At 39.8% G+C, this 26,651-nt stretch overlaps 1 protein-coding gene across 1 annotated transcript in view; it reads left to right on the plus strand.

Moving 5' to 3' along the window:
• Nucleotides 1-2,709: 2,709 nt before the first annotated feature.
• ALKBH8 (alkB homolog 8, tRNA methyltransferase) overlaps nucleotides 2,710-26,651 on the plus strand; it is a 51,588-nt gene continuing 27,646 nt past the window's right edge. The window contains exons 1-6 of the mRNA XM_082487108.1: nucleotides 2,710-2,850; nucleotides 8,792-9,032; nucleotides 10,115-10,246; nucleotides 11,141-11,236; nucleotides 12,605-12,709; nucleotides 15,766-15,836. Coding sequence (XP_082343234.1) covers nucleotides 2,719-2,850; nucleotides 8,792-9,032; nucleotides 10,115-10,246; nucleotides 11,141-11,236; nucleotides 12,605-12,709; nucleotides 15,766-15,836 — 777 coding nt within the window. The 5' untranslated portion in view covers nucleotides 2,710-2,718. The remainder of the gene's footprint in view (nucleotides 2,851-8,791; nucleotides 9,033-10,114; nucleotides 10,247-11,140; nucleotides 11,237-12,604; nucleotides 12,710-15,765; nucleotides 15,837-26,651) is intronic.

Raw genomic sequence — 26,651 nt, forward strand, 5'->3', positions numbered from 1 at the left:
CCATGAAGGAGGGAAGATGATTATTTAAGAAAGTACCAAGAGATTCAGGAAGGAAAAGGAGAAAATCAGAGTATAAAATCTGCAAAAAGCCCTTAGTGAGCACTGTTGCTCTGAAGGGAAATGGAAGACAGTTGCTGACAAAGTGGTAATAAAAAATAATCTTACAGAAAGGAAGATTGGCTCTATAACGCATTGATTTTTTTCAGCCTCTATACTTTATGTTTCTGACATCACATGAAATAGTTATTTCAGTAGTCTTCTTTTTCTGGAAGTGTGCTGTATTAGAGTTTTGTCACTAGTGAGATCTTCTCACTCCTCCTGCCTCTGTTGTATGTTAGCATAGTTATGCTTGAATTAGCTCTGACTAAGAGACTCTAGGAACTGGCAAGAGTCTAGTGGTGGTAGGATGGATCTTGGTGCTGAGTAATTTATTAGTGTTTGGGTTTGGGTTTTTTTTTGGCCAGGCTGAGATGTAAATGTGATCTTTGTGTGGTCAAGGTATGTGTTTAAAAAAACCCAAAATTAAAATTGAATAATGCTGTTTGGCCAAGAGGTCAGAGTTCAAACTGATAAGGACATACATGTGCCATCTCAAACTTGATAGCAGGCATCTGAAACCATTTCAGGATACAATTGTTGGAGCCTACCATGCTTGTTAGGTTTACTTGAAATTGTTGTTGTCAGTTAATTGTCTTTAACAAATCTGTGTGATTCTGTGAAATGTTTAAATTCATTTGGGACTGCTGTAAGTCTTTCTTATTCTTTTCCTTTTTGGAGGATTAGAATCTGTTATTTCCAGTGGGTGCTTTTGTCATTCTGATTCTCTTTACAGATTTTTCTCTTTCAGTGCAGTTAGTGGTTGTGCATGTTCACAGTATCACAATATCACAGTATGCTAGGGATTGGAAGGGACCTCAAAAGATCATCTAGTCCAATCCCCCTGTCGGAGCAGGAACACCTAGATGAGGTTGCACAGGAAAGCGTCCAGGCGAGTTTTGAATGTCTCCAGAGAAGGAGACTCCACAACCTCCCTGGGCAGCTTGCTCCAGTGCTCTGTCACCCTCACTGAGAAGAAGTTTCTTCTCAAATTTAAGTGGAACCTCTTGTGTTCCAGCTTGAATCCATTACCCCTTGTCCCCTATGTTGATGATGGTGGTGCTGCAGCAGTCACAGGGAATACATACTTACAGCTCCTATGTAACTGTTTAATGTTTTTATAACAACTTTACTAGCGTATTTGCATTTGTTTCAAAGAAAGTGTTTGCTAAGTCATTCAATACAAAGTTGCATCAAATACTAATATGAAATGTTTTTTTACCTTTACAATCTTCCTGTGGTACATCGTCATATTATCATGACTGTGTCTCCAGTTTAGGTATTGGGATCCAGCTACGCAGTCTTGCAAGCCACAAGGTATGCAAGTGGATGACTGACTGCTGAAGCAGTTGATGCATTTAAATAAGTAAATATAGTGGTGATTGGCATAGCTGTTTTTTTTTTTCCTTTTCTTTTCTTAAAAAACAGAAACAAAAACATTTTTTGAGGTGAAGAGAAGATGAGGTGGAAGAATCATTATCAGATCAATGATAATAAAAGAATGGAAAAGGACAGACAACTGCAGTTGGATTGCCCATCTGTACTGTTAGGAGGATTTTTGGGAGGGAAGAAACCCTAAAATATGGGTAAGGGCTTATGCTATAGGGAGAGAAAAACAGAAAGTCTAGCCTGGGAGCTTTGTCATAGTCTTAAGTGAGGTCTGAATGGTTCCCTTGGGTTTGAAGAAAGTGAGAAGGAAGAAAGGTGAAGAATGTAGGCTCAGCAGGATGTAGGAAGGTACTGTATGATCTCAATATAGTGGTAGACCAGAAGTAGCAAAAGATGTAACAAAACCTGGAGGCCAGTGATCCTTAAGTAAATCACTGGTAGGTAAATGCTGTGGTGCCAGAAATTCAATAGCTAATATACGTACACAGTTTTCTGTTCCTTCTCATAAGAATGTGGTTTGCATTAAATTTGGCCTTGGGAGATGTGCTAAATGAGGTGTGGAGCATCTTTGTCGCTCGTTCTTGGACATCTAAGTATTGAACACATTTTTGTACTCTCAAAAAAGCAATTTTTGCCAAATGTCGTATTCACTCGAAAGTGGCAATTAGGAAAAAGGAGCCAAATGGAAACAGTTCATCTCCAACTCAAGCATTCGGTGAGGCATGAATCATTTAGAAGCTCAGACCATACAAATTTCATGGCAGGTCCACATACATTTCTTTTCTCTTGTTCTGCTCTGGAGAAAAGGAAACAAACTGAAACTGCTATGTGAAAACAGGAGTGTCAGACAGGTTAAAAACTGCAAACAGATGTAGTGATATTGTGAATAAAGGAGTGGACAGGAAGAGAAAAACTGGAAAATGAAATCTAGCATCATGGCAGTCTTTATAAAAAGCTTTAGTTTTGGGAGGGATCCTTTTAAGAAAAGAGAGTTTAGTAACAAAACTTCAGAGATGGGGAAAACCATGCTATTGACTGAGGAAGAATGTACTTTGCAGCCTTGGTTTTGTCAGCCCCAAATAATTAATAAAATCTGGAATTATCAAAAGTCCTATTGCTGTTCTAGAGATGACATATGAGATGGGGGAGGCTCTCTAGAGCAGACTGAAGTATTTAGTTTTTCAAGCAGGACACTTACTGTGTGTTGTTACTTTTGCTTCCCAGATAACCAACATGGAAGTTAAAACCAGCGAAGATCATTTTAAAGTCCATAAAATGAAGAAGAAGGTTTTGAGGAAGCAGATCAGAGCTCAGCATACATTGATGAGACATGAGGGTATTGAGTGCATCTCCCATGCGACACAGGTGACTGGCAGTTCTCATTTTGGTGGTTGTGTGAAAATGCTGCTTATCAGTGTTTGATTCTTACATATGCTTTGTCTAAAATGCAGTTCTCCAAAATGCACTTCTGGAGATTGAGGGTTTTCTTTCCCTCTTTGATGTCAAAGCAGAACTGTACTTCAGCAGTTTCATGTCTGTCGAGAGACTTTGATGGCCTTTGGATAAGCGTTTTTTTTTGTTGTTGTTGTTTTTTAAATCTGAAACAGTAGTTCCTTGGATTGAGGAGGAAGAGGAAGCATGGGAAATGTTATCTTGTTGAAGCAGATAAACTTTTCTTTCTCTCCGTGATTTCTTTTCTTTCCTCTTGTATCTTTCCTCTGTACTTTTCTATCAAGTATGATTTGTCTCTTTTAAACTCCCTGTTAAAAACATGCCTGTCTTAGAAATCTTTTCCACATTGTTTTCTTCACCTAAATTGGTTTAGGCTGTGGTTCTGTGCTAGTTGAACTGATTGACTGACTTGCAGCTATTGAAAAGGGGACAGCTTTCACTTCCCTTGCAGAAAAGGGGACAAGATAGGAGGGAATTCTCCTTTCTTATGATGCTCAATGAACTTTACTGTAAACCACCCAAATTTACAGAAAACTACTCAGTTTGTTGATCAGTTTTCTGCCACAGTAGTGAGTTACAGCAGATCAGAGGGTGACCTTGCAGATACTGTTAAAGCAAAAAGTAAGTAACAGGAACTTGCAGACAGAAAGGGAAGAAGTTAGAGAGACAGTTTATAATTTCCTTCCATCAGTTGTGAGGAGATGCTAATGGCTTGAAACACTGTAGAGCGGTATCATTTACTCTAGCCTTGTTCAACTTGATCTTGCAGATTCTTCCTATTCAGATACGGAAACATCAGTTAAATCTTTATACTTTTTTGTATCAAAATTTGGCTTAGTCTTCACTCAGATTTCACACCACCTGGGCATATGCTAAAATGACCAAGCAATCTTGTATATATTGTAGGCTCTTTGGAGCAGGGACTGTGTTTTTCTAGCATTGCTTGGAAATGGGTCTGTAATTTGGGACTTGTTCCCCTCAACACTGCCCCAGATACCAAATTATCTATTGAATCTATTCAAAGAGTAATTTTGGGGTCCAGCAAGATCTTCATCAATGATGGAACATTTTAATAAGTGATGTATAGTGCTAGTGATAAACTTGTGTTAAGAATACAGAAAATGCTTTCAGACTTCATACAAAAGTCAGGAGAACGTAATCAGTTGCTGTACATGCTGCTGTTGTGTAGTGACAGTCTTTGTAGGTGAAGTGCGTACAGCCGGTAAAAGCCCTGGTTTGAGTCTCTGCGTTTCATCTACACACATGGGCCTCCCCATTAATAACATTCTAGAAAATAACAATAATTAATAATGTGGTCAGCTTTGAAAAATGTGATCAGTAATGGACAGCCTGATGCTGTGCTAAGAACAAGTGTTAACAGAGCCATCACAATAGGCATAATCACAGCAGTACCTCAAGTGTGCTCACTACATAAATTTTTTTTTAATAATACTTCTCTTCAGTTTTAAACCTAATTTTCTGTCTTTTAGAGAAGTGAAATGCTATAATTTGAAACGATTGAATGCTTTACCAGCTGCCTTCAGAAAAGGTCATAGAACATTTATAGACTTTAAGGAAAAAATTGTCTGAAAGCTTTCTGGAGAGGTATTACATGGAGTCAATCTGAGTAAATTGTTACTAGCTGTTTGGAGTCACCATAGCTCAATCAAAACTTCAAGACTGCATCCTCATTTGGCCTTGAAAAGGGACTTAAACTTCCTTCAACCACCATGATTAGATTGAACATCCAGTTATGGCATATAGCTATTTAGATGTCAAAAGAACTTGTTAATTTATTTTGAAAATGCCTATGTATTTTCAAAGGATATTTCTTGAATAATAGTCCTTTGAAAAGTTCTATTTTGTTGTTTCTTAAAATATTTGGCAAACCAACAACAATCCTCACAACTGCAGTCCTTGATAATTTTGGACATAAATCACTTTGAAAACATAGAATTAAGCAATTGGTCATTGTTATGAAGTAATCAGTGTTAACTAAGGATTGGACATAAATCCCTTTTGTCTATAAAAACAAGAGGGAGAACTTTCAGATAAGAGTGCTGGAGCAGAACTAGATGCTCTGTTTCTAGTGTCTGATGCTTTGGTTTTGGTGAACCTGATATATGGGGGACATGAGTTGGGACTGGTAATATCAATCTCTCTAGGCTTTGAAAGGGTCCTTGGAAAAGATGAGAAAACTGTTCTTAAAAAAAGAATCACAGTTTTCAAAGGTTTTTCCTATTTCTGTTTGTTAGTGGTAACAGATCTCTGGAAAAATTCCATTTTAGAAACCTCCAAAATTATGTGTGCCAGTATCACTGGTTGCCTGCAGTATGCTCGATGCACACATGTCAGCCTGGGGTTACTGTCAGGACTTCGGGTTTTTTGATCATGGGTCGATTTACATGACACCAAGCCTGTCGGTGACTGATGGGTTACATCTGTCTCAAAGGGGGAAAGAATATTTTTGCACAGGAGATGGCAGGGCTCATCAATAGGGCTTTAAACTAGATTTGAAGGGGGAAAGGGATAAAACCAGGCTCACCAGAGACAAGCCTGGAGGTGGCACATCAGTGTCTGTGGGATAGAGTGCTAGTGAGCTCCTTCAGTCTGCTACCTCAGTAGAGGTAGGGGATGGAGTGCCATGCAGTAGCAAAGACACAAGGGATATTGATGGGCTAGAAATCACGGGAGCACCTGGGAATGGTCAGGTAGGAATAAGGGCTTCTTGCTGCAAAATGGTGATGGGATCAGTAGCACAAATGAAGTGCATCTGCACCAATGCACGCAGCATGGGCAACAGACAGGAGGAGCTGGAAGCCATTGTGCAGTAGGAAAACTATGATATAGTCACCATCACATAAAACATGGTGGGTGATACACACAACTGGAGTGCTGCATTGGATGGCTATAAAGTCTTCAGAAGGTATGGGCCAGGAGGGAGAGGCGATGGAGTGGCCCTGCTTGTTAGAGAGTGTTTTGATTGTCTTGATCTTAATGATGGTGATGATAGGATTGACTGTTTATGAGTAAGAATCAGGGGGAAGGCCAACAAGGCAGAGTAGGGTCTGTTATAGACTGCCCAACCAGGATCAAGAGGCAGATGAAATATTCTATAAGCAGCTGGGAGAAGTCTCACAATCACTACCACTTGTTCTTGTGGGGAACTTCAACTTACCAGATGTCCACTGGAAATACAATACAGCAGAGAGGAAACAGTCTAGGATGTTCCTGGGGTGTGTGGAAGATAACTTCCTGACACGGCTGGTGAGTGAGGCACCAGAGAGGGTGCCCTGCTAGACAAGTTGTTCGCGAGCAGAGAAGGACTTGTGGGTGATGTGAAGGTTGCAGGCTGTCTTGGGCATAGTGATCATGAAATTATCATTTCATGATAAAGAGTTTTCAATTCTTGGAGAAGTAAGAAGGGGGGTTAGCAGAACTGCCACCTTGGACTTCAGGAGGGCAGACTTTGGGCTGTTCAGGAGACTGGTTGACAGAGTCCCTTTGGAGGCAGTCCTGAAGGGCAGAGGAGTCCAGGAAGGCTGGACATTCTTCAGGAAAGAAATCTTAAAAGTACAGAAGCTCACCATCCTCATGTGCTGAAAGATGAGCTGGCAGGGAAGAAAACTGGCCTGGCTGAACAGAGAGCTTTGGCTGGAACTCAGGAAGAAAAGGAAAGTTTTTGGCCTGTGGAAGAATCGGCAGACCACTCAGGAAGACTACAAAGATTTCATGAGGCTATGCAGGGGCAAAATTAGAAGAGCCAAAGCCCACCTAGAACTTAATCTGGCTACTGCTGTAAAAAGCAATTAAAAATGTCTCTATAAATACATTAACAACAAAAGGAGGACTAAGGAGACTCTTCATCCTTTATTGGATGCGGGGAGAAACATAGTGACAAAAGATGAGGCAAAGGCTGAGGTACTTAATGCCTTCTTTGCCTCAGTCTTTAATAGTAAGACCAGTTGTTCCCAGGGTACCCAGCCCCCTGAGCTGGACAACGGGGATGGGGAGCAGAATGAACATAATCCAAGAGAAATGGTTAGTGAGCTACTACACTACTTAGAAGCACACAAATCTATGGGGCTGGATGGGATCCACCCAAGGGTACTGAGGGAGCTGGTGGAAGTGCTCACCAGCCACTTCCCATCATTTATTAGCAGTCCTGGCTAACCAGGGAGGTCCCAGCTGACTAGAGGTTAGCAAATGTGATGCCTATCCACAAGAAGGGCTGGAAGGAGGATCTGGGGAACTACAGGCCTGTCAGTCTGACCTTGGTGCTGGGGAAGGTTATTTAGCAGATCATCTTGAGTGCCATCACATGGCACGTACAGGACAACCAGGCAATGAGCCCCAGTCAGCATGCGTTCATGAAAGATAGGTCCTGTTTGACTAACCTTCTATGACAAGGTGACCCACAGAGTGGACACAGGAAAGGCTGTAGATTTTGTCTATATAGACTTTAGTAAAGACTGATACTGTTTCCCATAGCATTCTCCTGGAGGAACTGGATGCTCATGGCTTAGACAGGCATATGCTTTGCTGGGTAAAAACCTGTCTGGGTGTCTGGGCCCGAAGAGTTGTGATGAATGGAGTTAAATCCAGTTGGTAGCCGGTCACAAGTGGCGTTCCCCAGGGCTCAGTATTGAGGCTAGTTGTGTTTAATATCTTTATCAATGATTTGGACAAGGAGATTGAGTGCACCCTCAGTAAGTTTGCAAACGACACCAAGTTGAGTGGGAGTGTTGATCTGCTTGAGGGTAGGATGGCCCTCCAGAATTATCTGGACAGGCTGGATCGATGGGCCAAGACCAATGGTATGAGGTTCAACAAGGCCAAGTGGTGGGTGCTGCACTTGTGCCACAACAATCCCGTGCAATGCTACAGGCTTGGAAGTGTGGCTGGAAAGCTGCCAAGTGGAAAAAGACCTGGGGGTATTGGTCAATAGCCAGCTTTAAGCCAGCAGTGTGCCCAGGTGGCCAACAAGGCCAATAGCATCCTGGCTTGTATTAGAAATGGTGTGGCCAGCAGGACTAGGGAAGTGATAGTACCTCTGTACTTGGCAGTAGTGAGGCCACACCTCGAGTACTGTGTTCAGTTATGGGCCCCTCACTACAGGAGGGATGTTGAGGTACTGTGGTATTTTCAGAGAAGAGCAATGAAGCTGGTGAGGGGTCTAGAGAGCAAGTCTTACGAGGAGCAGCTGAGGGAACTGGGATTGTTTAGCCTGGAGAAAAGGAGGCTGAGGGGAAAGGAGTTTGTAGTGAGGTGGGGGTTGGTCTCTTCTCCCAAGTAACATGATAAGACAAGAGGAAATGGCCTCAAGTGACACCAGGGGAGGTTTAGATTGGATATTAGGAAAAATTTATTCGCCAAAAGGGTTGACAAGCATTGGAACAGGCTGCCCAGGGAAGTGGTTGAGTCGACATCCCTGGAGGTATTTAAAAGATGGCTAGACGTGGAGCTTAGAGACATGGTTTAGTGGTGGTTTTGGCAGTGTTAGGTTGACGGTTGGACTTGAAGATCTTGAAGGTCTTTTCCAACGAAAACGATTCTATGATTCTATGCTGGTTTGAAGCTTAAATGCTCTTGTAATAGTAACTACATACATTAATTGAGGAGGTATATCTGATAGAGGTTGCAAGCTTTTCTGCCAGGTGGGCAAACAAAGGTTGACTTAGCCTCATATACCGAGCTCAATGAAATGTAAATATCTTGTATGGAATACATAAAAGAGTACTCATGGGTTTACTTAATTTTTCTTTATAGAGCTGCTGTCTTGGTAGAGTGTTAGTTTTAAATGAACCAATAGTAATCACTAATTCTCCATTTTTTTTAATTCCTCTTCAATTAGAGCCTGGTTATTGCCAATGCTGGTCTCGGTAATGGGATGAGTAGACAGCAGCTGCTTAGGATAGTAGAAGAATATGGATTGGTGAAAACACTCTTAATGCCACCAAATAAACCATATTCATTTGTGAAATATGGGACAACAGAAGAAGCCAAGAAAGCCTTTGATGCCCTTAACGGAAAAGAAATAACACTGGAAGACTTTGGCCAAAACATTGTTCTATATATTAATTTTGTGGAAAAAGGTATCATTTTTTTGCTTTCCTGTACATCCAACTTCTTGCATACTTTTGCTTTTACTTCCTAGGTTGTAAATATAGCAAAAAGCACACTGGTCTTTGTAAGTAGACACAGAGAATGAAAGCCAGAATCTAAGATTCAGGACATAAAATAATCTTTGATACTGTGTTTCATGATAGGATACTCTAATTTGAACTCCTTTACTTGAAGGCAAAAGGAGAAATTATTTTAGGTTGTTTCCAGACCATTCAGTACTGCACTTGAAGATTTTGTGATTAATGAGCTAAATTGGGACCCAAGAGATCTCTGGACAGTTCATTGGCTCTTTTGTGTGGCCTTGGTCTTGTCATCTCTATCTCAATTCCAAGAAGGAAAATAGGCACAATGAGTTTTCTGTGGTGTTTTTTTTGTTGTTGTTGTTTGTTTATTTGTTTCTTCCCCTTTCTCTCCAGGCATTTTTTTAATGGCTGACTGTAAGCTATTTAGGACAAGAACTGTTGCTCTTTCTATGAGCTTTTATAGTGTCTAGTGAGAAGGGTTCCTGGTGTTGGTCTGTACGTTCTGCCAGCAAATAGCTTTTTTAAGCTATTCGGATAGCAAACTGAATGTCCCTACATCACCAACATTTTGTGTTCACCTAGGTATTGCATTATACTCCTCCTTATTTGATTACAAATTGCTTCTCTGGACAGAGAGTAATCTGATGATTTTGTAAATCATGAAAGTTCTAAAAAATTAAAATGAAATGCAGGTAGAATCCTGAAGTGATTGGGAAATTCTCCTTACCATTACTTTGACAGGAAAATCACAAATGGTTTTGCATTTGTGTGGAGTATTGTTGGTCTTACGTAATAAAATTTTTAGGGAGTACTTTGCACAATGCAAAATTTGGGCCTTACTGTGTTTTGTCATGCCAAAAAGGGATTATTTGTTCACCACATAGGATACAAATGAGGGCTCCATTTTATCATTAAAGTAAATATTTCTACAGCTATACTATAGTTTCATACATAGTAAATATCCCTGTAGGGAATGCATGGTTTATTTTCTCTAAACAGTGACAATATTTTCTTTTTCCATACACTAGTTTTCTGGCAGAATGCTGTTCCTGCAAGCTTGCCTCCAGGTCTAATGGTCATTGAAAAGATTATTTCTCCAGAAGAAGAGAGGGCAATGTTGGAAAGTATTGACTGGATAGGAGATGAAGATACTCAAAATGGTGGGCAAAACCATAGAAATCCAGACCTTCCATCCTTTTATGCTGTTTTTTTTTTTTTTTTCCTACAGTTTCAGTTTACAAGAAGTCTGCATCTTGGTAAATGTATTGTTTGAAATCATTGCGTGTTTGTTCTTAGTATTATAGAAATTGTATTTTACATTGCAAGTGAGAAACTCCTGGGGGCAAGTGGTCTGAATTGATACTCTGGTATGGATTTACTTGAATGATATTCCTGCATCCAGAAACAACTGAAGTCTTTTTTATGTGTCTTATGCCAGGCCCAAGACTGTTCTGTGAAGGTACTGTTGTAATTTGATGTCCAATTGAGGAGCTGTGTCTTCTCTTAAATCAAAAGGAAGTCAGTGAGCACACACATTCTGGATGCTTTTGTGCTTTCACTTGAGCTGTGTGGATTTAAATCTCTTAATAAATGAATTCTTCTTGGAATTCACTTCAAGGTTTCTCTATAAATCTTTTTCATTGAAGCAACACAAAGGGTTATTTTGACCTTAGCTAACATGTAGCTTGGTGTTTGGTGGAAGTGAAGGATCCTGCTATTTTCATAGGATATTAATCTAGTGCAGGTTCAGAGATCAGGGCAAGAATAAAGATGCATTAAACATGGCTCAAGAAGATTGGTGCTCTCTACTTTTTGCATGTACAAAACCATCATCAGTTTGACTTCAGATGGCAGTGAATGTGATGCTTGATGCAAATACAAAAGGTAATAAATCAGAAGTGTGTGCCACGAAGAACAAGGGTCACATACATTGTTTTGACTGTTAATTAAAGAATGTTTAGGTTTAACAGGTCAGATGAAATAGGGAAGCATAGCAAATTGCCTATACTGTTTTATGTAGTCTAAGCTTACTTAAAACTTATGTGTTTTTACAGCCCAGAAGACTTTAAAGCATAGAAGAGTAAAACATTTTGGATATGAGTTTTGCTATGATAACAACAATGTTGATAAAGACAAACCTTTACCTGGAGGTGAGAACTTCCATGTTAAATCATACTTATTTTGCACTGATGTTTGAACCATCATATAAAGCCTTTAAGCCTCATTGAGGTAGATATGTGAGATTCTGATAAAAGGAGAGCCTTCACTGTATCTTAAGCACACACTGAACGGTGCTTTTGAATGGAAACCATTCGAAATTACTGTGAGTGCTTGAAGCTTGTTTTCCAATCACTTGCAGCCAAGGGTTGCTGCCCTTTGAGGTCCAGTCAAATAACGCTTTTGGGATTGTAATTGTCATTCTTTTTTAGCTTTTGTTTCATGAAACAATTATGTGTTACAAATTACATATTCATTTGTTTGGGGGTTGTGATGTATATTGCTGTGTATATTTATCTTGACTAGCTTGAAACTGCTGGATGCACACCATAATAAAATTTCCTTTAGACTGAAAGCAATTTTGAGAAGGTATGAATAACTCTTATTTGGAGTTGGGAGCTGTGAGTCAGAGCAAAGCGAGTGAGTCATCTTATAGTCTTAGATTTAAAAATAGTAAAATAGGGGAGTTAAATTCCTATAAAGCTTGAAGGTGTTTAAGGTGATGTATGTGTACTGGCATGGATGTAGCTTCCAACGGAAGGATTCTGGTTACATTGTGATTTTAACAGTGAAGCTGTATAATCATAAAAGCATTGATATTGGAGCTGTTTTCTGGTATCGCAGCTAGAATATTTTATGTGTGAGAAAAGCATAAACACTTCATTGGGGGAGAAAATTAAAAAATAACAATCAGTAGATTCGTGAAAGGGCTGTTACTGACATGTTTGTCGGTGTTACCTGCAACAGAATTTTACAATAAAGTCCTCAGGTAAATTAGCAAACCTAAGATTCAGTGAACTTTCATTCCTGTTTCTAAACCAGTTTAACATCATCAGATTTTTTTTTTTTTTGTGATATTAAATCTAATTAAGTAACAGATTTTTAGGAGGTAAATTTTTTAGAGAGCTCTCTGCACAACTTCTGACTTTCTGTGTAATAAGTTTGCTTTTTGACTGCAACTTTTTTACTGTAGTTGGTGGAAACTTTGTGTCTGATTTGATATACTTTTATTAATGTGCAGAGACAGTGCAGTTTGCTCTGGTAAGGAGTAGGCCTGATCCACTTCTGAATGCAGAGGCCTTTCTGATTGTGAGATGTTATAAATATATTGGACTTGCAGATCAGGGCCCCAGTTCTGACATGTGTGTTACAGCAAATGCACAGTGATCACTATTAAGGATGGACTTATGTGTCTCTGAAGCTGTTTGTATGTATTTTGTCCAGTTACTATATTGTAAAAAGAAAGGATGAAAATGCAAAAAGCTATCCTGTCTTGCTTACAGTTTTGTTTCTATAACTAGGTCTTCCTGAAATTTGTGACCTGTTCTTGGAGAAGTGCTTGAATCAGGGATATATCAAACATAAACCTGATCAACTGACTGTAAATCAGTATGAACCTGGACAAGGTAAGTTTATTTGTCCTTCAAAAATTTTGAGGTCTTTACCTTACATCGTGGTTTAACCCTGGTGGGTGACTAAGCACCACACAGCCACTTGCTTACTCCACTTCATAGAGGCAGGAGAGAGAATCGGAAGAATAAAAGTGAGAATGCTCATGGGTTGAGATAAAGACAGTTTTACAAGTTTGGGGGGGAAAAAAAAGACGAAAGAAAAACAAGTGATGCAAACAATCCCTCCCAAACAATTGCGCACTGCTGGTGCCCAGCCAGTCCCTAAGCAATAGTATCTCCAGTAAACCTCTAGTTTTATTGCTGAGCATGATGTCATATGGTCTGGAATACCTCTTTGATCAGTTGGGGTCAGCTGTGTCCCTTCCCAACTACTTGTGCACCTCCAGCCAACTCTCTGGTAGGGAAGTATGAGAACCAGAAAGGACCTTGACTGTGTAAGCATTTCTCAGCAATAACTGAAACATCCCTGTGTTATCCACACTGTTTCCATCACAAATCCAAAACGTAACACCATACAAGCTATTGTGAAGAAAATTAACTCTCCCAGCCAAACCAATAAAACTTAAATGAAAATCAGAAAAGAATAGCATCTAAATGTGACATGGTGTAGGGACAGGATTTAAGCACCTGCTTAGCCTATTTTCTCTGTGACCGGAGATGCTTTGAATCAATACTAAAGCCTTTATTCTGGTTTCTGAACCTGGGAGCTTGTGTTTAGAAGTACATTCTTTGATACTACTGTTAGGGAAATTGACTGTGTTTCAGAGTCCAAGGCCATAATGTGGAAACATAAAAAGATATAGGAATAAATAATCGTATTTGGTTTTGCACTGAAGTGCATTTTTTCACTTCAGACTTTTCTTGCTCCCTGTTCTGTGCACACAGTCTGCGGGAAACAGCTCTTGCTGTTAGTACATATGATACAATATTAGTAAATGTGATTTATGGACTCGTAAGTATGATACAAGCTGTGTTCCCTAATGTGAGGAATAAGAAATTACTCTATTTCAGTAATCTTCCCCAAACTAGAGACATCTGAAGAGACAGTTGCTTCTAATCACGCCTCTAGGGAATAAATCGTGTGCTGTGCTTTTTGCTTAGGACAGTCATCAAGGCTAAGTATCTGGCTTTCTTTCTAGAGTAGATATCTCCTTTGTCCTTAGGAAGAAAGGACAAAGCTTTTCTTTCAGTATTAATATCTGACAGCTAATACAGTATCTGCCAAACAGTGGTCTGAAAAGCTGATTCTATTGGTTTATGTATCTGACAATCTGTTACATTGATACAGCCACGTATTTCTGGCTGGGATATCAGAGGAAATCAGTTAGATTTGCAGATTTCTATCAGGAATGGACACAGTTTTTTAAAAACAAACAAACAAACCTAAAGCAAAATACCCTTTCTTAAGTGCAAATTGTTAGGATATGAAAGAGCCAGAGTGCAGTCAGATTAATACCTTTAGTATCTGTGTTCCAAGCCAGATTGTCGCTAGCAATTATGCTTGAGATTTTAAAAAGTGACTGATAGCTTTGGGTATCTGAGCTGTAGGTGCTATGCTTAAGACACATTAAATTAATTCTTTTTTGAGGGCACTTTGTTCATTCAGGGTCCTAATAACGTTTAAAGTTGTAGATTTATACTTGGAAGTTACCATCTACTTTTGAATGCTTAGGTGACAGTCTCTTACTATGTGCTACATATATGGAGTATGAACAGCAGGTAGGTAGGTCAGTGTGGTCTTGATGGAATTGTCTGGGTGATGCTGAAGAGAGCAGTCAATGTTCTCCTGTTGCGCAGTGAATTGCACTGATGTCAGCGTGCACGTGAAGGCAGAGTTTCAGTGCTTTACACTGAGGCTAGGTTATGAGCAAACATAAACAGGTATGTGTCCTTGGTTTTCAAGTCTCACCGATTTTCTGTCAGATTAAATGTTGATCTCATAAAACACTTATATTGCTTTCACTGAAAGTAACAGAATTCAGAATATTTGCATCTGGAGGTAAAATCTGTCATGTAATAAGGATGCTTTATAGGGCTGACTGAGGAGAAAATGTTTTCAGCTCAGAAATTCGATAGAGTTTGGATGTGGATAGAGTATTTAATAAGCAAATATAACTATTTTTATTTGGATCACATAGGAGTTACTCTGTCTGGGCCTGCTATGGTGTCAAAGGAAGGTGTAGTTGCAGTTATCCTGAGCTGTCTGCTGGCCTTGCTCCACTGCTGGCTACAGTTCCCCACCATGTGGTGAGATCTTGCTGTGGCATGCACACTGCTGTTTCAGCACTGGGTGTTAAAAGTGTGTGGCATGAGCTGCAGGGAATGGCAATTTCTTTCCAATCAGCAGATCTAAAATAAAAATAATTTTTAAAAAAATTCTGTCCCTTTGGTAATTCTCAATTCTGTGTGGTTACTCATACACACACCCAACAGATGTACTACCCAGGGGTTAGCCTGTCAATGGTGTGTGGAGTTGTCCTGGCAACTGCAAAGCAGAGGCAGGGTTTGGCCCTGATAGTTCCTGCATTCGTGGTAGTAGGTCCTAATTCTGAAGCTGAGACCCTTAGCACAGTCATTTGCTCAGCAATAGGAGGGAGTTTTTGGGATGACTCCTTCTCTGAAGAAAGTGAGGGAGAAATACATGATCATGGATGAACTAAGGCCCAAAGTCACCTAATGTAGCGTAACTGTTAGCGCTAAGTGCTAAACTGCCTAAGGGGAGAGCATAGTGATTTCAGGTGCTCTCTGCAGCAAAGAAAGCATTTGGAGTCTCCAGAGGGTGAGTGAGGCCTTTGTGTACTCTGAACCATCTTCTAGATATTTCCACTGATTATACAGGATGCTTGTGATAACTGTGTGCATCTAATCTGGGCATGTAAATCAGACAATCGTCCTGAATTCTTTTGGAAGGCAACTCTCTCCTTTATGATAAATTTGTTTGTTCAGCTGTACATCCCAGTTTTCTATGTGGACATCCATGGAAATAGAGCTTGCTGACAGATGCCACTCTATTATTATTATGCTGACTTTTTGGTTTTTTTCTTATGCAGGAATTCCGCCTCATATTGATACACATTCTGCTTTTGAAGATGAAATAATCTCTCTTAGTTTAGGAGCTGAGGTAAACTTAATGTTTGTAAGTGTTTTGATGATGCTTTATTGAGAGCTTTCATTTTTATGCTTAATACAAGTTAATTTGATTTTCCATAGTGTCTCTTCACACTCTTCTGAGTTTAATATCAAGCACGTAAGGTAATGTGATATGCTAATTAAATAAGTAACTGCAATGAGATGTTGTTACTGGAAGATTTGCCAGTGATATCAGTGATACCCTATTTTTAAATCTTAGCATGCAGTTCTCCATTAGCCTTCCTTCATTTTGTATTAATCTTAGAAATCATATCACTCCTGGTTATGTTTTTACTTCCATTTTTTTCCTGTGTCATCCCTCTGGTCCCTCTGGTCTGCATAAGCTTCCCATTATTTTTATATTCAGTACACTTACAGTAGGCTAATGTAGATGTATTACCTGTAGAAGGTCCAGTCAGAGTCTGAACCCCACTAAGCTAGTCATGAGGTAGGCAGGTGCTAGCCTAGGTGCAGGCAGAGGTAGACTCTGATCTCATGAGCATCCAACATACGTAGATGATGTAGACAAAGAGTGGGAAGGGAAATGGAAGAACAGTGGACTAGCATGAAGCCATGCAACACATCAAGAGCAGGGCTGAAAACAGTCAGTATCATCTCAGTGCTCTAATTAGTGTCTTTACTTTTAGTCTATTTGGCTTCATTTGCTGCATCTGTGCCCATCCATGTTTTGCAAATTCAGTGTTACCTTCTCTGCCTTAAGCACTACTGCAGCAAGTCTTTGCTACTTGGCCTTTCCATCTTCCTTCACATTTCTTGAGAGTATATTCTACAAATCTGCAAGGCCTGCTTCTGTTGCTGTCTTGAGCTTTTTGTGACAGGGGAGTTACATATATTGCTGTGTATTCCCATGGTACTAGATAACTAGAAGCTTAACAAGGCTGAGAACAGGTTATTGCAGTGGGTAATAAAGGTTTGACCTTTGAATTTTTCCACTGAAAAGCTATGAATGCTGTATAAGAATAATCTGCTGGTTGTTTTTTCTGGCAGTGGTGTGTAGATGACACAGATGTATGTGCTTATAGAGTTGTACCTGTATTACCAATAGTGTTCTCCTGTTACAAAACAACAACTTTGATTATTGCTCTGGGTTTTTCTTGCTCTGTAGGCAGAGAGAGGAGCATGGCTGTATGTTCTGAGCACTGACATTTTTTGAATATTTAGTCTGGGCTGTGGCATTGACTTCCTCTTTTCTTCTTGCAAGTTGTGTAGTAGATGTGGAGCTCCTGGGACTAGGGGTGAATCTAAGGAAGGATATCTTTTTCATTAACGTATATAGCAGTGGCACATCTGTGTTCTTGGTTGCTTGAAAAGGAGGTTTCAGTGTTGCCAGTCCTCTCAGCCTGTTCATAGATGTATTTGTCCACCACTCTCAAAAGCATCCACTTGAGTAGGAATGTTTGGGATTAGTTTTGAGGGTGGTATTCACAGTGGCAGTAGAGTTCTTTTGTTTTGGAATCTTCCAGTCTAGGGGCAACTCCCTTATGTGGCTTCTGCACTTAGCCTTGTCTCAGAGATAGTGTGTTCTCCTCTGTTCAACTGCAATGTTGTCTTTAACAGTGCTAATACTTCCATGGTAGGTAGTGCATAGGAACATCAGTTTCTTTCATGTGGTTTCTCTAGGAGAAGGGCTCTAATTGATCTTCTGTGTAGTTTATCCATCCTAAGTTTAATTTTTCTAATACGTGCTGAGCATTCAGAGTAGCACAGCAACAGTACATGACCCCAACTTACAGCTGTTCCTATGTTGATCTTGTAAATACAAAAGTATTACTTTATTTTATAAAAACTGTATTGATGCTGTAGATTTGCACGTTTTGCCTCAGTCTGCAGCCTCAGGCTTTCTTACTCTTTCCATTTCAATTAAAAGGCTGGCTCTAGCGCAGATGCTCTGTTACTTCATTGATGAGGCACCACAGGTAGTTCATTTCTAGATTATTATATTACAGCACACCTTTGTGATGATCTTGGAGATGGCCAAAAGCAGAGTGGTTTTAATCACCTGAGAAATCCAAACCTTTCTGGGAAGTGGACTGCCTGGAGCATTATGATGCTGTTAAAAATTGGAATGTGTACATTTCAATCAGGGAAACAGCCAGACTTGGGCCATTTCAAGCATAGGCATTGGATACAGTCTGTTAGGTAGCTCCCAAGTTTCAGCGCCTTTTCCTAGTGGGCCATTAATGCACATTTCAGGTGCAGACAATCAAAACACACTTGTAATAAAACAAGGTGGTGGCTGTGAAATGCTGCGTTATTTAATCGCTTTTTCTGGTAATTTTACAACTTTTTATGATTTCTTTAATGTGGTTTTGTGCACTTAGCTCTTAATCTGATTTTAGAATGTAAATATCAGTTGCAGTAATATGTGAGTTAGCTATTTTAGGAGTGAAGCTCCCTACTCTATTCCTATTAAAGCTTACCATGTACAAAATTTACACACTCTGATAATAAATAATTGGAGTTGCATATACAGCAGCAAACTTTGGTATCTGTCTCTTTTTCTCTCTCTTCTTCTCTCTGCAGTGTGACTGTTTTTTTCACCTGAATAAGTTAGGCTGCCATGTAACAGAAAACATACGTAGAGTCATATGTCTTGTCCTTTCTTTATTCTCCTCAACAGTAAAGGCACACTTTTAAATAAAAAGTGCTGTAAAGAAATAGCCTTGCGGCCCAATGGGTTCTGTATCCTATTTTGGAAGTTGGCTAACCAGACACTTCAGAGGAAGAAAAGAGCAGAATGCCTCATATAGTTTATTCTTATACTAAGTCATGGAAAGAGCTTTTGTTTTGATTGGTTGTATGCTTGTCCTTCCAGGATCTGAGTTAGGCAGACTGTAGTAACTACAGTAAATGCTTTGGATTACAAAAAAGAAGTCTGTGGCAGAGCAGGGGAGTAAACACAAGTGCCTTTCTAGCCTAGTGTCTTAGCTAACAGCATAGGTTCTCAAACTTCTTATATCATCTTCACAGAACCACAGAATTGTTTAAGTTGGAAGGGACCTCTTGAGGTCATCTAGTCCAAGGCCCCTGCTCAAACAGGGTCAGGTAAAGCAGGTTGTCCAAGACTCTGTCCAGTTCTCTTTCCAATATCTCTGCAGATGGAGACTCCAGAACCTCTCTGGGCAACCTGTTCCAGTGTTTGACCTCTGTCACAGTACAAAAAAACCCCCTTTTCTTGTGTTCAGATAGAATCACATGGTTTTTAAATTGTGTTCATTGTCTCTTGTCCTGTTGGTGGACACTACTAAGAAGAGTCTGGCTCCCTCTTCTTCATTCCCCCCCATCAGGTATTTATACACATTGGTAAGAGCTTTCTTATCTGAGCCTTAGCCATCTCTTCTCCAAACTGATCAGTCTTAGCTCTCTCAGCACCTCCTCATATAAAGATCCTCCTTTATCATCTTCATGGCTCTGTGCTGGACTTGCTCCAGTAAGTCCGTATCTTGTAGTGGGAAGTCCAGTCCCGGTACTGGACACAGTACTCTAGGTGCATCTTCAGAAGTGCTGAGTAGAGAGGAAGGATCACCTGCTGGCAGTGTTCTTGCTAATGTAACCCAGGAGACTGTTGGCCTTTTTGTCTGCAAGAGTACATTGGTGGCTTGTGTTCAACTTCTAGTCCACCAGTACCCCAACGTCCTTTTTGGCAAAGTTGTCTTCTAGCTGATCAGCCCCCAGCGCATAACGATGCATGGAGTTATTCCTGACCAGGTGCAGGACTTTGCATTTCCTTGTGTTGAACGTCATGAGGTTCCTGTTGGCACCAGTTCTCCAGTCCGTCCAGCTCCTTGTGAATGGCAGCACAACCATCTGGTGTATGAGCTGCTCCTCCTGTTTTTGTATTGTCTGTAAACTTGCTGAGGGTGCACTCTGCACCATTATCCAGCTCATTAATGAAGTTGTTAAACAGTGTTAGTCCCACTATCAACCCCTAGGTACACACGGGTGACACGTATCCAACTGCACTTTGTGCTACTGCCTTCTTCAGTGATACCTTGAAGCCTAAATCACAGTATTGAGAATCATGTTTCCTCAATGGCAAATGAGCTTATCCAGTAACAAAGCACTTTGTACTGTTTTGTTAGAGGACTCATTGAAAGTCTTAATTTGTTTCTGTAAACTTGATTTATGTTAAGAAAGGAATAGCTATTGGCATGTGGCATTTTAAATATGAACAATCTTGAGAAGAAAGTAAGGGCATGATTCTTCACAACACTGCATTTGTCTTGCGTCAGATAACCCACTGCAAGCCAAGTTCTTATGCTTGTATGAAATGAGGCAGAAATGTAGGTGTGAGATTCTCTTTCCTGTCTCAGTCATGTGGAACAGCTTTGTCAAGAGGCACAGAGAAACCAAGTGGCTCAATTTTGTTCTAGTTTGTGCAATATATTGTGTTTTAGGGAGTTTACAAGACAGATTAAAATTGATTTCAAGGGGAAAAAAATCTCACTATTACTTTGTACTTCTGCCTAGCTTATAAAAACCATTAAATAGTTTGAGGGCAAAGCAGGGAGACGTGATGTGTCTTATCCCATAATACTCCAGTAAAAGTGAGGGTCTCAGCCTAATCACTTCTCTGTTTTTTGACCTATTTATTTGGCATCTCCTCGGAAACTGCAGAATAAAGTGAGACTTCTGATAGCATAAAACTTGGTCAAAGAAAACCCTCTAAGACTTGTTTGAAAGTTTCCGAAGGCAAGCATTCTTTATTGCAGAGCTGGATGCGTGGAGGATTGCTCCTCGTAGCGTGCATGCCGTATATTGCTTCAGACACAGCTTATCTACAAAGATAAGGTAGGTAAGAGTGGAACTTCTCAAGGCCTTTAGGCCTACTCAAGCCATGCATACAAAAAGACTGTAGAAGATAAGAGGAATTTCTCAAGGCCTTTAGACCTAGTGTGTCACTTCTAGCATGTCCTATGGGCTTATAATGGAATTTTACAATCACCACATTCACCCTTTCTTTATAGGAGCCGATACACTGAAAATATTAATAAATATAAGTTTCAGTGTTGTGTTACTGAATACAACTTTCTTTAATTCAGAAGTTGTCATAGTAGGAGAAGAAAGGCAATGGGGTAAAATTAGTTTAGAGTGATTTTTATTAAGCTTGTTGGCAAACCATATGTCCTGTGTCCATGAATTTGAAAAAAGTACTGCAAAACAGGGAACAGTCATTTCTGTTGAGAATTTTCTGTATTTATTTGAGTTAGGTGTTATTTTCAGTGCCTCCATTTGGTGTCTCTACAGTTACGTAATTTTATAGTATTTCATTTTAGGAGCCTGGCCAAGTTTGCAGCTTTCTCAAAAAAAAAAAAAATACTAGTGAAAGCCTGTGTCAAATTTCCTTTTGCAGGTTTGCAGCAGGAGCTTGATCAATATTGAGATTTCTGTTTTTCTACTTTTCCTAATTTGCCATTTTACATGCTGTCATGTAAGCCTTGATTCATTAGAATTTTAGAAATAGAGAGGTAGCATTTCTATAATGAGCTCAGTAGTGCTATGAGAGTATCCAACCCACAAACGAATTTTTCATTCCTGGCTGCAGATCTTACTCCCAATAAACAGGTAGCAACACCCTGCAGTCTCTCTTCATCAGCTCTGCCACGTTCTGTCCAAGACTACTGTGGGACATCTGCTGCCCCATGCCAGAGGGTGAAGCGCAGTCATAGTTTTCCTGAAGGATGTGTTGTGTTGACACCATACTATGATCCATGTTGTTTCGTCCCATTTTCCTAATATCCAGCCCTGATGTGGAAGCCCCAGGCTTGTCGTTCTCTTCTCCTTACCTTCTGCTTTTCCTCCTTGAGTGCCTTACTCTGCTTCCTATCCCTGCGCCTTGGCCTGGTGGAAGGCTGGCATAAACACTGAGAACTGCTGTGGTGCTCTGGCTAGGCCCCTGACCTAACGTCTGTGAAAGGGAAGCATCAGAGTTTTGAGTCAGATTTGTGGCTCAGGGTTAAACAGTGGGGCCCTGTGTGGATCATCCTTGACCTCTGCCTAACTTCTGTTCATCTGAACACATACTCATCATGTCTTAGCCTGCAGATATTAAGTGCCTTGATCTACAAAGAAAAACTGTGACTCTCAAGCCTTGACAGCACAGCAATGTTACAAAGAAAAACTCCACCAGAGCTTTTCAAATATGTATGACTAATGGCTGTCCTAGAACTTGATAGCTTGAGGTACCCTGCTATTACTAATCTCTCAGGCTGATAATTGACCATTTCTCTGGCACTTTTACTTCTTAACCTGTTGATTTGTTTCTAATCTGTTTTGGTTAACAAACAGAAACCTAACAAACAGCTGCTACAGCAGCAGCTGTTTCTGTAATAGCTGCTTGAGAGGTTTTATCAGAAGGCTTTAGAAAGTCTAGATTGTACTCAGCCTTTGACAATTAGCACCTGTTTCATGTCTTGTATGAGATTTAACATGGTAGGCAGGTGCTGGATATTGTTGTGTTAACTCTGTGATCCCATTCTTATTTTGCTTATCTTGGTTAGTTGCTGATTCAGTTTCATTTACTGTTTACATTGCTTTATTTTTGTTTTAAGGGAAGGCAGAAAGCATTTTACCTGTTTAAGGAATTACCCTGGTAGTGGTTATACCAATGTTTTTCCTCTGTCTGTGCTAGTAGGAGGTGAAATTGTAGTAATACTGATCAATATTTAAAAAGAGATTTGGCAGAACCAAATTGTCTCTTAACAAATGGAAAACATTAATCACTAATGCTGAGTTCAGAAGGTTTGTTCAAGTGAGTCTGGTGGGAATCCTGAAGCTCCATAGCGTGCTTTTGAGATTGGTAAGACACGTTTCTTGAGTTGTACCCTTCTTACAGTCATGGATTTTATCAGTTCTTAAAGAATAGCAGTTTGCAGTGGTTTCCGTATCATTTAGCTGGAAACCCAAAGGGACTATATTTATAATTGTATACTAAATCTATTTAGTTTGTTCCACTTAAAGTGGTATTTAATTTTTGAAAACTACTGAAGAGCTTCTCCATGTGAAAGGTGACGTGAGCACCACAAGTTAAATGCATCAGGCTTCATAAATCTTTCTCTCCTGTTTGCATCTACTCTGTATAAATACATTCTTTGTGTTTCTTTTTGTCCATGTCATACCGTAATGTACTGCCATTGAGCTTGGATCAGATACAAGACCCATCAAAATCAAGGGAGAACTTTCTGTTCATGTAATTGAACATTGAATCATGCCCTCTGAGATAAACAATGAAGCCTGCAGACCTTCATGGGAATATTTGTAATAGTCTTACTGTCTTTTTTGGGGGAAAGTAAATATATTCAGTAAACATACTGTTCTGAGTTTTTATTTCTGTTCTGGATGTCTCTTCCCTGTTTGCAGACAGGTTTCTGTTCACAGATACCAATGTGTCCTGCTGATGTTTCCACCTGATCAGTTATTTTAACCTTTGTAAGGATCTTGAAAGCCCAGCTTTTGTGTAAATTGTTCAGAGGGAACCTGTCCTGCAATACCTAATCGCCTCCTTCCACAGCCTTGGTTGTTTATAGGCTAACTCCTGTTTTAGCCAAAGATAACAACATCAAGGCGCTCGCTGTGTGCAGTTAATGCAGACAAGCATTTGTTTCTCAAATGCTGTAGGAATCTGCTAACCAATCTTGATTTGCACTGAGATGCTACAAGAAGAGCATTCAGACAGCATTGTCCCCAGAACAATTATACTCACCTTATTTCTTTAGAAGCTGTATGGCAGTAATTTGTTGATAAACAATATGGTAGTGTGGAAATCTTACCTCCTCTGCTATTTCCTCAGCTACTTGGGAGGAACAAAATCAAAGCAAGGCTATGAAAGAGCATGTATTTTAAAGTTTTGTATATAAAAATATTCTTTTTTTCCCCTCCCCTTTCATATTGGTGAGACATTATAGTTTCTGGGTGCCTCTTTGTAGGAGTTGCCCTTCTGAGTCTCTGAAGTCTGGGATTTGCTACTGGTGGACCAATACTGGGCACATAGCTCTACAAAGCTTTGTCTCCTGTATCTCTTTTGTTGAATTCTTATCAGCCTTCCTTCTTCTGTGCCTTTCCATAAAGCTCTTGTCCGCTATGCAAGGCCTAATAAGTACTCATTTGGCTAGAATCCTACTTCAGTGCTGAGGAAGGAAGGGCAGCCTGTAGTTTCATTGCTGTGAGATCTCTGCTCTGCAGAATATGCTGTGACTTGCTGAGGTATTTCTCCTGGATCTGCTAGAGTGGGGATTTGCCTTCATTCTGTGTAGCAGTTTTATGTTTCTTGCATGTGGTCCATTACTTTGGCTGCTGAGAGGGAAGGCAGAGCTGTGGCTCCTCATGGTTCGTACCATTTTGCTTTTTTCCCAGCCAGCTGGTTGTGCTTTTTAGTATCCCGTGTTTTCTTTGAGTCATCGGTGTTGAGAAAGGGACATGGGAAGAACGTTCTCGTTGTCTCCTGAACTCCTCTGGGCAGTTGCATCAGCAGAGCATCCAAGGTGAATGTGGAAAGAGAGACAAAAGAAATTGCAAATAGGAGGAATTTGAAAATGAAATCCACTCAATATCACATGGAAAAATACATAGGGATGCTATGAAAAATGTCATATAATTCCCGTTTGTTTTGTCACAATCACAGCAAAATCCTACTGTGAGTGAAACACTTTCTGAAGTGTTTGAAGTCTGTAGTAGGGGTTATGGTTTTCTGATTGTGGTCATAGCTGCTAAATATTGAGGGGAAACTTCTGCATAATTCCTTTACCAACTTGATTCTGTTTTAACAGAGCCTGTTGTCTCCAGGCTATTTGCTTTTTCTGTAGTGAGCTTATTTTGTATGCTGAGGCAGCATCATTTCATTTCCAATTCTTAGGCATCTTGCTGTTATGGCAGTACTGTGACACACAAATACAGATTCTGAATTTTTCAGTGGAAATGAATGTGTTCTCTAAAAAGTGTCTTGCTATTGCTACAAATTTCTAATTGGTTTTCATGTGCTAGGAAATACGTAGGTAGATAAAAATCTTGAAAAAAAAAATAAAGATTATGATGCACAATATTGTTCTTTTCAAGTTAAAACCTTTTTTAAAAATCTTGTTCCACTTCACTCCCCCCATGTAACCTTCCCTATGACATGTGAACTACTTTTCAGTGGTGGTGGGATGAAATAACTGTTTAAATTTACATTTCAATTCATATTTTTACAGTCAAAATTATTTTTGAGCCAGGTTTTGGATTGTCATTCTTGAAATACAGTTTGATTATTTTTTTTAATAGAAACCTGTGTATTGTTGTTTGAGCAGTTACTAATATATGTCTTTATTTTTAAACCTCTTGCAGAAATTAAAAATTCTTTATCAGTAGAAGTTATTTCTATTCCCCATGCTATTTTTAGAAGATCAGTACTTGATGCATGAAATGGAATCCTGGTGTTTGCCACAAATTAACATCAAACAGGCTGAACTCTGGGGCATTAAAAAGTCGTTATCTTTAGCTGTTGAATTTCAGCCATACTTCAGTTCTGGAATTCAATAAAGAAATCTAATTTCATTAGCCGGTGATGTCATTTCTATTGTCATAGGCACCTATTTTAAGACTGTGGCAAATTTCATGTAGAAATGACAAGTAGTCAGTCAATAATAATAATAGCAAGTAGTCTATAAGCAAAGAAACAAGCTTAACTTGTTAAAGCTCCTGCGGTGGTGTATTGTCTCTCCTGGCTTTGAACTGGACTTTTGTAACAACGGTAAGTGTAGCAAATGGGGTGTGAAGTCATTCTGCATTTATACTATCTTTACAAATCTGAGCATTTTGCGTACTGCAATGTTCTGTTTTTCTTTCCACCTATGTTGAGTATTTCAGGAGGAGTTTCTCCATAGAGCTCTTGTTTCAGTAGAGTTGACTCTGGAAATTCTTGTTAAGGAGCTGGCAATTTAGAATGGTTAAAAGCGTACTGGAGCCAGAGCTATCAAACCTGTGATGCTGATACACTTGGCAGAAAGAGTCTGAATCAAGACAGGGAGAGGTGGGTGCTCTTAATGGAGAAGAAAGTGGGTAGGCAGCCTCCTGGTACAGGGCAGGGGCACTGCAGGTGAAGCTCTAGTCTCTTTGCTGGGGCAGCACAAAAATGGTTGGAAGGAACCAAGGTTGATGGTGCACCTGAAAGCAGGGAAAACTGGACACTTCACAGTTCCTTGTGAGGTGTTCTTGTTCCCCCTCCACTCCCTCTGTTACTGCATACGTCTCTGCAGTCCACATTCATGCAAGCCATTGTGAATTCAGGGCCAGATGCTGGGGCCCCGGTAGAGCCCTTTTGTATAACTTTTGACTGCATTATGTGAAGGCAGTCATTGAGCTAATGAAGCAGATGGAGGGAATGAGGGAGGAAAGAGGAAAGATGTTGCTTGTGATGAAAATCAGCAGTGTTGGAATACTGCCTATCCAAATATCAAAATGTGGTTTTCCTTTTTGATCATTTTACCTGCTTCAAAAGAATATGTATATTTCAGTTGTGTGCTACTTTCATGGGGTGAAACATAGCAATTGTGTGAATTGATAGAATAGTTTTCTTGAAATGATTTTAAAGAAATCTTTCTGTGTCATGCTGTCTTTTGAATTATACTTTTTGGCAGTAGGAGACATCATTAACCAAGAAGATGGCTTTCATTTTGTTTCGTGTGGGGTTTTTTTTGGGGGGTGGTGGTGGTGGTTTTTTTGAGGGGGGAGCATGGGGTTTGGGGTTTTTTTTGTTACACACTTTTGTCTGCTAAGGAGTCACTTTTTTTTATGTCTTTAAGTCATTTCTGTA

The sequence above is a fragment of the Vanellus vanellus genome, assembly GCF_965231255.1.
Source record: "Vanellus vanellus genome assembly, chromosome: 1".
Lineage (NCBI taxonomy): Eukaryota > Metazoa > Chordata > Aves > Charadriiformes > Charadriidae > Vanellus > Vanellus vanellus.